This window comes from Chelon labrosus, assembly GCF_963514085.1.
Source record: "Chelon labrosus genome assembly, chromosome: 15".
Taxonomy (NCBI): Eukaryota; Metazoa; Chordata; class Actinopteri; order Mugiliformes; family Mugilidae; genus Chelon; species Chelon labrosus.
In genome coordinates this window covers 19,263,472-19,275,814 of record NC_140348.1, presented here as the reverse complement: position 1 = coordinate 19,275,814, position 12,343 = coordinate 19,263,472, and the positions used below count along the sequence as shown (strand labels likewise).

Genomic DNA, 12,343 nt, shown 5'->3' with positions numbered 1-12,343 from the left:
TTAATTCAACAGTTACACGAAAGGAAAAGTCTTTGATATCATGTTTATTTTGTGATCACATGATTCAGCATAAGTATATATAAGCACTGTGTTATTTAAGGATTACACACACCATCCAATTACACCCAACATGAAAAGAGACACTAAAACATTTAAAAAAAAACTCTCACCTATATAGAACATTTGCATAATTTTCATATCGGTGATAAGAGATCTACAGATATGGAATATGTTGGAAGCACAAAGACAGTAATGTCCGAGCTGAATTCCGTGTTTGATGACCATCTTGTGACAGCTTAATGTTCTACTGGTAATCTTTTAGACCTGGCATTCATGTGGATGTTACTTAGACATATACCACCCACCTAGACCAGACCAGGCACCCCCACCCCATAGCAATGACACTCCTTGATGGCAGCAGGATGCAGCCTGACACAGGCACAAAAACAGCTTATAGGAACAACTAAAAAAAAAACATGAAGATCAGCACAAGGTGTTGACCTGGCCTCCAAATTCCCCAGATCCCAAACTGATCAAGTATCTGTGAGATGCACTAGACCAAGTCTGATCCACAGAGGCCCCTCCCCTCAACCCAAAGTTTCCCACTAACAACATCCTGTCACCAGACATCACAGGACACCCTCAGAAGGCCCATGTCTATTCTCTGATGAGTCACAACTGTTTTGGAAACACAAGGGATATTTACACAATATTAATGTTATGGATGATCGATTTATTTGTCCACAGTCACTGGATATAGGTGCCTTCTTAGATAAGAGCATTAAGTTTGACCACACAGCAGCAGCAACACCTTACTGTCTTACCTACTGATGGATGCTGGAAGAAGGGTGTGTCTTAAGCAAGGTAATGTTGTGTGTATACAGTCTTTTTTTTGTGAACATAACAATCCATCAAAAACCGCAGCCTCACGCTATAGACAAGTAGAAAACATATTTCCATAGGATGCCTCTACCCTGGACTCACTGCAGTAATTCAACTGGTTCTAACTTATGAGAACTAAACATTTTACAAAATGAGAGTCAAATATGACAAATAACTACACGTGTAATGTCATAAAACAAAGCTAAAACAAAGGAAACTTGACTTGTTTAAATTTTAGACTTTTCACCACTTATTCAAGTGGCTTCTTCAGTTCTAAATTAGTTCAGGCTTTTATTAGGAATACCCGCAGGCGGTGTCCTCCAAGGGTCTGTTAACATCCAGATACTCTCATGCAATTAGAGGGTGGTTAGATAACCACTAATTGTTAAAAAGTGGGCCACCACCCAGAATGATCTGAACATCTTCCTGCAACTGGTATACGGTCGTTAACAGACGTGGGCGCCGCCCACTGATGTTCCAGATATAAACCTAAACTCCACACCAGTCGAACAGGAGAAGCCACTTGGATGAGTTGTGAAAGGGGAAATCCCTTGGCTTTGTTTATGGATATACTGTGACTGGATGACTGAGAATCTTTACAGACACACACATAACGTGATGATATAGACTAATAACATCATTTTAATTAAATAACACAAATGAATTAAGTGCATTCAACAGTCTATCTGCTCATATAGCTTCTTCATTATGGATATAAAGTAATCTCAGCATTGGTAGAAAAAATTATTGACTTTTGCGGCATTACTACTGATCAATTATGCATGTACTGTTATCTAGACAAAACAGCTAATAGCAAAAGTACATTTCCCCCTGATTCAATTAGTGTCACGGTGTTTGGAAGACATGTGTCTTGCTGAAAATGGGTCCAAAATTTATTTCCAGGTCAAAGAATACGTCAGGATCTGTGTTCACGTCACCTATTGGCATGAATACCAGTCCTCTAAAGACGGGTCAGTGGTGAAACTCACGTGACACAGGTACAGGACCCTTAAATGCACCAACTCGCCTCTGATTGCGTTCTACATATTCATTTAATCCACGGTTATAGATATAAAAATATTGATCTGAGTAGCTTAAAAGCCCCTGAACACTGAATGTCTAGAGTTCTTTTCCACATTAGGTGTGGTCTGATGACTGACAGCGACAAAACAACCCACCATGAGTTGCAAAATCGTGTCTGTGGTGCGCACTGATACCATAACATATTTACAGCCTGTTCTCCACCCACCTCAAATGAGCACGGAGAGGCATGATTTTAATGTGGAATAACCAAAAGTGATCTAAATTTGGCTGGAAAAGGGTGTGTGTTCATGTACGAACATCACACTTGATGCATTGACGCCTAGTTGGCCTCTTGCAGCGATGTTCACGCCTTCACTTCAGTTCTTATTTAGTGGCTTATTCTGTATAATTCATGTTCCTTGAGGCAGATTCACCAGAACAACAACTCCAAGAAAATGTAATATTTAAGACATATATAAAGGCACACACGTTCTGCTCCTTTCCTCCTTTCCTGCTGATTAAAAACAAAAACAAACATATAATTTAGTTTCCAAAAACTCTTAAACCATTCAACAAACATCACATGACACTCTAAACCTTTAGCTGCATCATAACCAAACAAGGGATTGTAACCTAATCATGTTTGTCTATCATGTGGGATCTTTAACCTTTGCAGCCATTTACGCACTTTATCTCTCAGGTGATACGCAGCCGTTGTGCAATGTCATGTTGGGTTTATCCAGAGCATTGATATTTGAATTGAATTCCACCCAGCTTACAATTTTATGTGAGCTTATCATTAACCTTCATGGCGAGGACAGTTTTTTATTTGTGCGCTAACATTTCCTCTTTCAGTTTTATCAGATAAATATGTGAGCTAAAGAGAAATAACTCATGTGGCGTTAATTTACTTATGATAGCAGGTTTGATTTAAGTTTCATGTAGCCTGCACTTAAGCTAAACATGCTGCACACTTTTAGTTTTTACATACCATAAAACAGACATGATATCTACAATATTATCTTGCGTTTGGGATTCACTCAGTTCTGAGGGAGGAGGACTGCTTGTTAGTTTTTCAAAGCTCATACTGATTGTGCCAGGTTTGTAAATTCATTGTCTCATTGTGACAATTCAAATGAATGACTCTACTATGCAATAACTTTATATTTCTCTATAATTTTCATATCATTTATGACCACAGCCGTCTTTTGCGCCTCTAGCGGCAGAGTGAGGTATTGCCTGTGAGCCGTGGCCACTCCTCCTCCTAGTGCAGGCTGGTCTTTCTGCACTGTGTGCCCGCCGTGTGTGTGAGTGTGTGTGCAGCAGAGCAGCAGAGAGAGGGCTGGATCATTGGGGCTGGACCTGCACCCTTTACCAAACACCCCCCCGCCACAGATTTAACAGATTCACGCAATTATCAACACGCGATTTATTTTGAAAGAGTTCCCTTTCAAGCGGTGGTGAGTGCAGTCGCTCTGCTCGTTTTCTTTGAATGAATCCTTTCACGTAGGCAGCTTTGAGGTTAACGGTTTTGATTGCAGTGCTGCGGGCCACAGTGTTTGGATTTATTATACTGCAAGCAGTGGCTTTAATAATACAGGTTACGGCTGTCAGACTCACGCTCATTGGCTCGAATCAGCTGTTACATTCAGAGCAGGATGAGTGTGATCTGAAATCTTTGAAGCAGACTGCAGGCCGGTGCGCTTGAGAACAGGCCTACTTGTACTTTTAGAGCAGGTGCTGTAAACAGTCTGAGCCATGCCAGACGGACTCTGAATGTAACAGGCCTGTGAATTCACAGAGGAGTTTGCACTGCTGTGTGTGTGTGTGCTGCGTTACTTTCCAGAGCAGAGAAGACATTTGACAAAGAAGATTTTTAGGAGGATTGTTGAGGTTGAAGTCCTGTGTTATGACCTCATCATCCCAGTACTGCATGGATCAGCTTTTCGCCGTCTATTGGGGCAAAATAGAGGTATCTCTTTTGTCTCCTCTATTTGACAGAGCAGAGGGACATTCCTGCAGACTATGAGGGGCCTCAGAGTCGGGGGGGGACCGACCCTAAACACCAACACAATCCCTCATCCAAGTTTTCCCCCTCCTGCTTTTAGGGCCTGCTCTGTTTACCAATCTGGCTTCATGAGGATTCCTTTCCAGTGGACAAAAGAGGCGTCACAGTTTTTCTAGCAGGGATTCAGAAAGGGACAACTTAAGAGTCTTGTTCTGGATATAGTAGGTTGTTTTTAACTGGAAGAAAGTGCATATAAACGAGTGGATTGCAGCTAACATGACCGCGTGAGACTCTAAGTGGTTCGAAACCACTTTATCTTTGCCAAACGATGCAAACGCATCAATAAGTGACCCTTTTCTCTCTCTTTATTTTTCTCTCATTCTCCCTCTCAGCCAGCCCATACAGACAAGGTATCCTATTTCTAACCCTTCTTTTGTTGTTCCCAGGTTTGTTGTGTTCATCGTGGTGATGATTCTCGTCTCGCATTACTCCATAATCACTTTTCTTTACATTCGTTCTGTCTGTTTTTTTTTTTTCTGCTGGGCTTGTTTTTACTTCTGTTAAAGTAATACACTACAAAAAAAAAAAAATCAAAGTAAAACTAATAGTATTTATAGTATTGTTGTGGCCTAAAATATTAATATTTGCAGGATTGTCTTTTTGCTGTACCCCGGACTGTGAAAATACTGAGGTCAGGATCCCTTCACTACTAAAAAAAAATCAAAAAATCTGTGAATTGTTTAATAATTTATTCTTTATTTAACACTGTTATCTGTTTGAGATTGGAGGAAAAATGCTGAACCCTTTATTTAGTAATTATTTTGTTGGCCTGAATGCAAATTTAAATATATTAAGTATGTAAATATGAAATGCAGTGATTTAATGCAAACTTTTAAAAAGAAATGAGCAATCAGAATAGAATAGAAAGGACTTGACCTCAGTTATTCAGTGTTTTGGCTTTGCACTACTTTCAGTCTAACTGCGTAATACAGACTCCCTGTCTTGTCAAACACGGGGTTACCAGTTAATCGTTGTTTTTTTTTTCTAAACGCACTCCCACCCCTGATTGCTGAGCTGTTAGACTCTTAGACAACGCTGTGCCACTGATTAGCGTGCCGTTATTTATAGATGGCACCGTGCATACCCACCCACCGGCTCCATATTTTTATCTTGCACCAGTATGTATCCAGCTGAAGGGATATCTGCGAGTATATACGCCAACAGGCTCCGGGCAGAAGGCATGGGCTCCAACGACCACGCTGTGCCCTTCGCCAGCCAGGACTACGAGGCCCTGAAGCAACAGTGTGTGGAGTCCGGGTGCCTGTTCGAGGACCCCTGCTTCCCCGCGGAGCCTCCATCTCTGGGCTTCAAGGAACTCGCCCCCTACTCCTCTAAAACTCGGGATGTGGAGTGGAAGAGGCCGACGGTGAGAGACGCAGAAAAGATAATGATGTGCTTGATGTTAGTAGTTACTGCACACAGCCAGAGCTAAAGATAGAAATAGATTCATGACTGTTTTGAATGCTTCTTAAGAAATATTTTACAGCTGGTATGTTGTTTTGACTGTTCCTGATGATGTCTGGAACTCATCATATAAACAAAAATATCAGTGACACAGTTCACGTCTGCAAACTCAAGACAGCTCGGGCAGAACTGGACAAGTAGAGGCAGGAAACTCCTCAGACCACTGCAGCTGTTGGCGTCTCATGGCATTTTCTGACCACTCCCCTCGCTGTGACATTTGTTTACTCATCAAAACGCATGAAGTCAACGTACGCACGCAAGAGGAGCAACTGTTTGACAGACGTGACACCTCAAAGCGGATTGTGAAATATCTCAAATTGTCTGAATTCTGAAAAGATCACGCTTCTCCACAGGAGCTGACAGATGACCCTCAGTTCATTGTGGGTGGTGCAACCAGGACAGACATCTGTCAGGGAGCGCTGGGTGAGTCCTTAATTTTAATCCTAAAAGGAAAAACAGTAGGCAAACAAACATGGACTCAGGTTCTTAACTGCTTCCTCTCTCTTGCAGGCGACTGCTGGCTCTTAGCAGCCATCGGCTCTCTCACCCTGAACGAGAGGCTTCTTCATCGGGTCGTGCCGCACGGCCAGTCCTTCCAAGACGACTACGCTGGAATCTTCCACTTTCAGGTTCTGCAAGATCGTGACCTGCTCTTTTCCCCTTCTGCGCAGTCTAAATAGACTGAGGTTCTTGATTATTGCCTCTGTGTTGCAGTTCTGGCAGTTTGGCGAGTGGGTGGACGTTGTGATTGACGACCGGTTGCCTGTCAAAGACGGGGAGGTCATGTTTGTCCATTCAGCGGAGGGCAATGAATTCTGGAGTGCACTCTTGGAGAAAGCTTACGCTAAGTATGTGCCTGTTCAGATTCTACATTATTCAGTGTTCATAGTCACTCACACTTGCTGCTGTAAGTGCTGCTGTTCATGGCCATCAATCTGAAGTGTGTGTGGTTAATGCACCATCAGGCTGAATGGCTCCTACGAGGCTCTGTCCGGAGGAAGCACCACCGAAGGGTTCGAGGACTTCACGGGGGGAGTGTCTGAGATGTATGAGCTCCGCAGCGCCCCTAGAGATCTGTACAGGATCATCGGAAAGGCCCTGGATAGAGGCTCCCTGCTGGGCTGCTCGATCGATGTGAGCGCTGAACACACCGGCACTCAGATCAATACTGCAAGATCTTCAGAGGGCTAGTTATATTAAAAGCACTTCTATTTATTTCAATTCGATTTATACTCCGATGAAGTAATCATGGTTTTACACGAATACAGATCACCGGTGCCTTCGACATGGAGGCGGTTACGTTCAAGAAGCTGGTGAAGGGCCACGCCTACTCCGTGACTGGTCTGAAGGAGGTCAGTTTCTGTGTGACTCAGTCGTCTGTCTTCAGTTATGATTATGCTGTAATACGACAGATGTGGTTTTACATTTCCTGTCAATACGCCGGTACGTAGGTGGATTATCGCGGCAGCATGGTGCGCCTAATCCGAGTACGTAACCCTTGGGGCCAGGTGGAGTGGACTGGTGCCTGGAGTGACAAGTGAGTGTGCACAGGCATAAATGTACCTAACGCTTCCTTTTTGTCTACTGTCTACTGTTTCATTACCGTATATTTTTTGTCTTGGCGTTTTTAGTTCCTCTGAATGGGACGAGATTGACCCGTCTGAACGAGAAGACTTACATCTGCAGATGGAAGACGGGGAGTTTTGGTGAGATGTCCCAGCTCATATGGGGGGACTCGTGAGCTGGAGGCCAGTCGGGTCGAGACAGAAAAAGAGAGAGGAGAGGAGGAGAAGAGAGCTTTAGGAGGAACGAGATAAACATACATCTGTCATACATACATACATCTGACTAAAGCATACATGTACACCGATCAGTCACAACATTATGTATAAATAACATTGACCATCTTGTGACAATACAATGTTCTGCTGGAAAACTTTTGGACCTGGGATTCATGTGGATGTTAGTTAAACTCTTCACTCAAAATGACCTGGCCTCCAACCTACATCCCAAACTGATCAAGTATCTGTGGGATGATCCACAGAGGCTCCTCTCCTCAACCCATAGGATCGAAAGACCCCCACTAACAACATCCTGTTGCCAGACACCACAGGACACCCTCAGAAGGCAAATGTCCATTCCCTGATGAGTCACACCTGTTTTGGAGGTGCAAGAGAGACGTACACATTATTAGGAAGGTGGTCATAATGTTATGCCTGATCGGTGTAGTCTTACTGGGTTATTAATAGTATTGCTGTGGCTAATCTAATCACGATGCAAGTACAAGTAGATGTAGCTGATGCATGTTACATAAGAGATTGAAAATTAATATAAACAAGAGCACAGAGGCATAAAACTGTTAGAGACAATAGTTCTATTACATGTGAGTTATCTGGTATGATGTATGAATATAAGAGGTATCATAGACATGTTGGAGAATTGTTCATTTAGGTAGGAGTTAATGACTGCCAGCCATGAAGACTGGGCTGGTTGATGAGACCTCAAATGAGTTCAACATGGCATATAATTACTCCTTATTTATCAATGTTTAACCCAACATGTTGTTCTTACACTTACAGGTTAAGCAACAAGATACAACATGTTGTAATCTATCTCCTCTTGACTCCATGTAATAATTACCAGAGGAGTTATATTATAGTACAACTGTAGAGGTCACTGAAACATCACTTTCAACAAAGTTGTGTTCACCTCTTCCAGGATGTCCTTCAGTGAGTTCTCAAGGCAGTTTTCCCGACTGGAGATCTGTAACTTGACTCCAGACGCTCTGAGCGACGACAGCATGAGCCACTGGAACACCATGAAGTTCTACGGCACGTGGAGGAGAGGCAGCACCGCTGGGGGCTGCAGGAACCATCCCAGTGAGTCCCAGCTTGATAGCTCACAATAAAACCAAAGCGTACAGTTTTCCCGTTAGAGCAAATCACAGCGAGGCTATGAAACGGGCTAACGCAAGTGCACCATGTGTGTGCAGACACGTTTTGGATCAACCCTCAGTACAAGATCACGTTGCTGGAGGAGGACGACGACCCGGAGGACGACGAGGTGGCGTGCAGTTTTTTAGTGGCCCTCATGCAGAAGGACCGCCGCAAGTATCGCCGCCAGGGTCAGGACATGCATACCATTGGTTTTGCTCTCTACGAGGTGAGAAAACCTGAATTTGATTTGTTTATTCAATGCAAGTATGTTTTTTTTTTAAAAAAAAAATTAACCTGAGCTAATTTATTTATTTATATATTTTCCTTTGCAGATTCCAGAAGAAGTAAGTGGAGCACCACTTTCTATCACTGTGTATTTAACCCAAAATACTTTTATTGTATGTATGGCCCATAGGTCACCCATAGAATAATAATATATAATTTATAAATCATATATATTTTACAATTCTACCAATTATGTTAGACTTTTTAAAAGCCTTTTAACTTGTTTCCAGCTAGCCCTCGTTTCTGCACATTTAGATTTTAACATTTATTGTATGAAAGTTGGCAAACTTAGCACTACTGATGTTCTTGTAAAACTAATCCATTCACTTACCTTCATTATCCAAAAAGGATATTGTGACTCTGCAAGTTTATTCCCATCCCATTTTAATGTTTTGTAAATTGGTTGGCAGCGATGTGAGGTACAAAAGTGCGCGAATGCATCTAAACCCATTTACTCTGCCTCCTTTAGTTCAAAGGCTGCCAGAATGTACATTTGAAGAAAGATTTCTTCTTGAAGCATTCATCGTGCGCTCGCTCCGAGACTTTCATTAACTTGCGGGAGGTGAGCACGCGTCTGCGTCTCCCCCCCGGAGAGTACCTCATCGTCCCCTCCACCTTCGAGCCCAGCAAAGAGGCCGACTTCGTCCTCAGGGTCTTCACTGAAAAGCAGTCAGAAACAGAGTACGTGACACGTTATTTTGATTTTAATCTTACTTTATATGTTGTGTCTTCACCAATTGTAAGTCGCAAAAAAGCAAATCTCACCTTAGGATGTCTTTGTCTGCTGCAGAGAACTGGATGATGAGGTCTCTGCTGATTTCGGAGACAATGTACGTATCTGTGACGCTGTTTTTAATCTACAGTACGCGTTGAATTAAATATCTGTTCTGATATTCACACTATTCTTGTTTTCATGCAGGAGGAAATAACTGAAGATAACATTGATGACTCCTTTAAGGCCATGTTTGCCCAGCTAGCAGGAGAGGTATGTTTGTCTTACTCATTTGTATGTTTGTTTTCACTCACTAAAATGCTAATATAATATTTTACATAATAGTGTTGGTAGTGCCATTTGCAGTGTAATGGTTTAAACAACAGATGGAATGACAGCGACCTTGTTATAGGACGAAGGCAAGTGAAAAAAAGTTCTTATTTCCAGTAGAAACTTTTAATCTCTGTCCTTTTTCAGGACATGGAGATTTCCATTCGCGAGCTGAAGACCATTCTCAATAGAGTCATCTCCCGCCGTGAGTTTTCTGTGTATTTTTAGTACAATTGAAAGCTGCTGGAAAGTTTGCATATGACTTGTACATCTCTCATTACTGTATTAGATTCCACTGCAGAGTGTTCCCTGTCTGTTCTATTCTGTTAAGTCAGAACACACTGGGTTGATTCAGCATCTGTTAATTACTTCACAGCACCAAGCAATGCTCATGTCTTTAACTGTAACTGTATCGTGGTTAGCCAGTGTTTCACATGAGTGCTTTTACTGTTTCAGACCAAGATCTGAAGACTGACGGCTTCAGTACAGAGTCATGCAGGACCATGGTCAACCTAATGGATGTATCCTCCTGTGCTCAAGAACCTTGTTAAGCCCATTGTTTAGAAAACAAAAAACATGCATTTAAGAGTGACTGTACGTAGTTTGATACCTTGACACAGTGTTTACCAGAAAGACGGCAGTGCCCGTTTAGGTCTGGTGGAGTTTCAGATCCTGTGGAACAAGATCCGAAAGTGGCTGGTGAGTAAAATCATGACAGTGCCAAAGTGACGTTACACACCTGAGACGTTCTGCATTTACGTCTCTGTCTTTGTCTCTCAGGTCATTTTCCGGCAGTTTGACCTCGATAAGTCAGGGGCCATGAGCTCGTATGAGATGCGACTTGCCGTAGAGGCAGCAGGTATGATTTTCTTAAAGTTGATATATACGCTGATCAGGCATAACATTATGACCACCTTCCTGATATTGTGTAGGCATCCAAAACAGTTGTGACTCAGCAGAGAATGAGCATGGGCCTTCTGAGGGTGTCCTGTGATGTCTGGCAACAGAATATTGTTAGTGGGTGGCTCTGTGGATCAGGCTTGTTCCAGTGCATCCCACAGATACTTGATCAATTGGGGCAGCTGCCATCAAAGAGTGTCATTGCTATGGGGTGGGGGTGCCTGGTCTGGTCTAGTAACATACACATGAATGCCAGGTTCAAAAGTTTCCCAGCAGAACATAGTATTGTTACAAGATGGTCAATGTTATTTACTTCTCCTGTCAGTGGTCTTAATGTTGTGGTGGATCAGTATATATATATATAAATTGTACTCACACTCACAAATGAGAACTACAGCCTTAAACAAAATTACTTTTATCCCTTTGTAGGTTTTAAACTGAACAACCGACTGAACCAGATTCTGGTAGCCCGGTATGCAGAGAATGAGATGATTGACTTTGACAACTTCATCTGCTGCCTGGTCAAACTTGAAGCCATGTTTAGTGAGTACACATTGCTCTGTGTGTTTATAAATTTATAATGTACGTTCACTCATCACAGTTAACGAATTGTAAAAACTTTGCTTTTAACAGGGTCTTTCCAGCAGTTCGACAGTGAGGGTTCAGGAGTGGCTGAGATGAACCTCACGGAGGTGAGTTCTGTTGTAAAACATACCTCTTTTTTGCGTTTTTGTCGCCCTTTCTTCTATTCCTCTGACTTCCTTTCTCACGTTACTAGTGGCTCTATATGACAATGTGCGGTTGAAGAGGACCATCTTTCTTGGAGGAGGGTAGAGAGTAAAGGTGTAGTGCCTGCAGACAGCTGTGAACCCAGTGCTCAGAGGACCCCTCAGCCTTAGCCACCCGCTGAACATTTTAACACATCACACCTCAACTTAAATAATACAGTAGTATCGAAGGAGCTGTATTACAGGAAACCAAAGTCCAACAAAGCCAAGTGTGTCCTGGTCATATTTTAGACACTATGCAAACCTACAGCATGAAGCAGTCACTGTGCAACATAAACACGTCATCACTGTAAGAATAGCATGAGCCTGTGCATGTTGAGAATCACTCGTTATAATGTGCGTTGCATAATGATTTCACATTAGTTTGCTGTCTGTATGAACGTCAACCGATTCATTATAATATGTAATAGTGACAATTTTACTGTTATTTTAAAATCTCACTGAAGCTGTCTGAGGGTGTTAGAAATGTTACTGCGGTGTTTTAAGTCTTTTAGTTTTCTCCTTTTTTTAAATCTGATTTTTAAACAGTGAACAGTGTTGAGTTTGTAGTTTAATTCGTGCACCTCTAGGTGGCAGTACAAACCCATTTTGATGTAGATGTCAAACTACTTGGCCATTTTGTACTGAACTTTAACCTGTTCCATAATGTATTAACATTTTTATTGAGTTTACGTGAAACAGGCGAGCTGTATTCAGTTTAATTTTTTATTATAATTATTATTTTGCACTGGGATTTTAGTTTAAGAAAGCTGCTAGTGAAGTTGCCTCACATGAATAACAAATACTGTATTTCAGTTCGCTCACATGACACTTACAGGAATCACAGAGCTGAATGCCTTATACACAATACCATGATGTTATCGACAGCTTTTTAAAAAAAATGTGCCAGTCATGTGTTTTGTGTTGTGAATGTATATTGTGCCTTCAATAAATATTCCCCTTAGGGATCAGGCTT

The 12,343-nt window shown here is 42.1% G+C and overlaps 1 protein-coding gene across 1 annotated transcript; it reads left to right on the top strand.

Moving 5' to 3' along the window:
• The first annotated feature begins 3,260 nt into the window (after positions 1–3,260).
• On the top strand, positions 3,261–12,343 carry LOC311500832 (calpain-1 catalytic subunit-like). Its single transcript, XM_084562440.1, has 22 exons — positions 3,261–3,365; positions 5,093–5,339; positions 5,791–5,860; positions 5,948–6,066; positions 6,152–6,285; positions 6,403–6,571; positions 6,706–6,789; positions 6,889–6,974; positions 7,069–7,143; positions 8,156–8,316; positions 8,430–8,599; positions 8,706–8,717; positions 9,128–9,339; positions 9,449–9,488; positions 9,578–9,643; positions 9,848–9,905; positions 10,157–10,221; positions 10,331–10,399; positions 10,481–10,559; positions 11,030–11,143; positions 11,234–11,292; positions 11,379–12,343. Exons 2-22 carry the CDS (start codon positions 5,094–5,096, stop codon positions 11,403–11,405), a joined length of 2,115 nt encoding a protein of 704 aa, XP_084418566.1. The 5' UTR covers positions 3,261–3,365; position 5,093; the 3' UTR covers positions 11,406–12,343.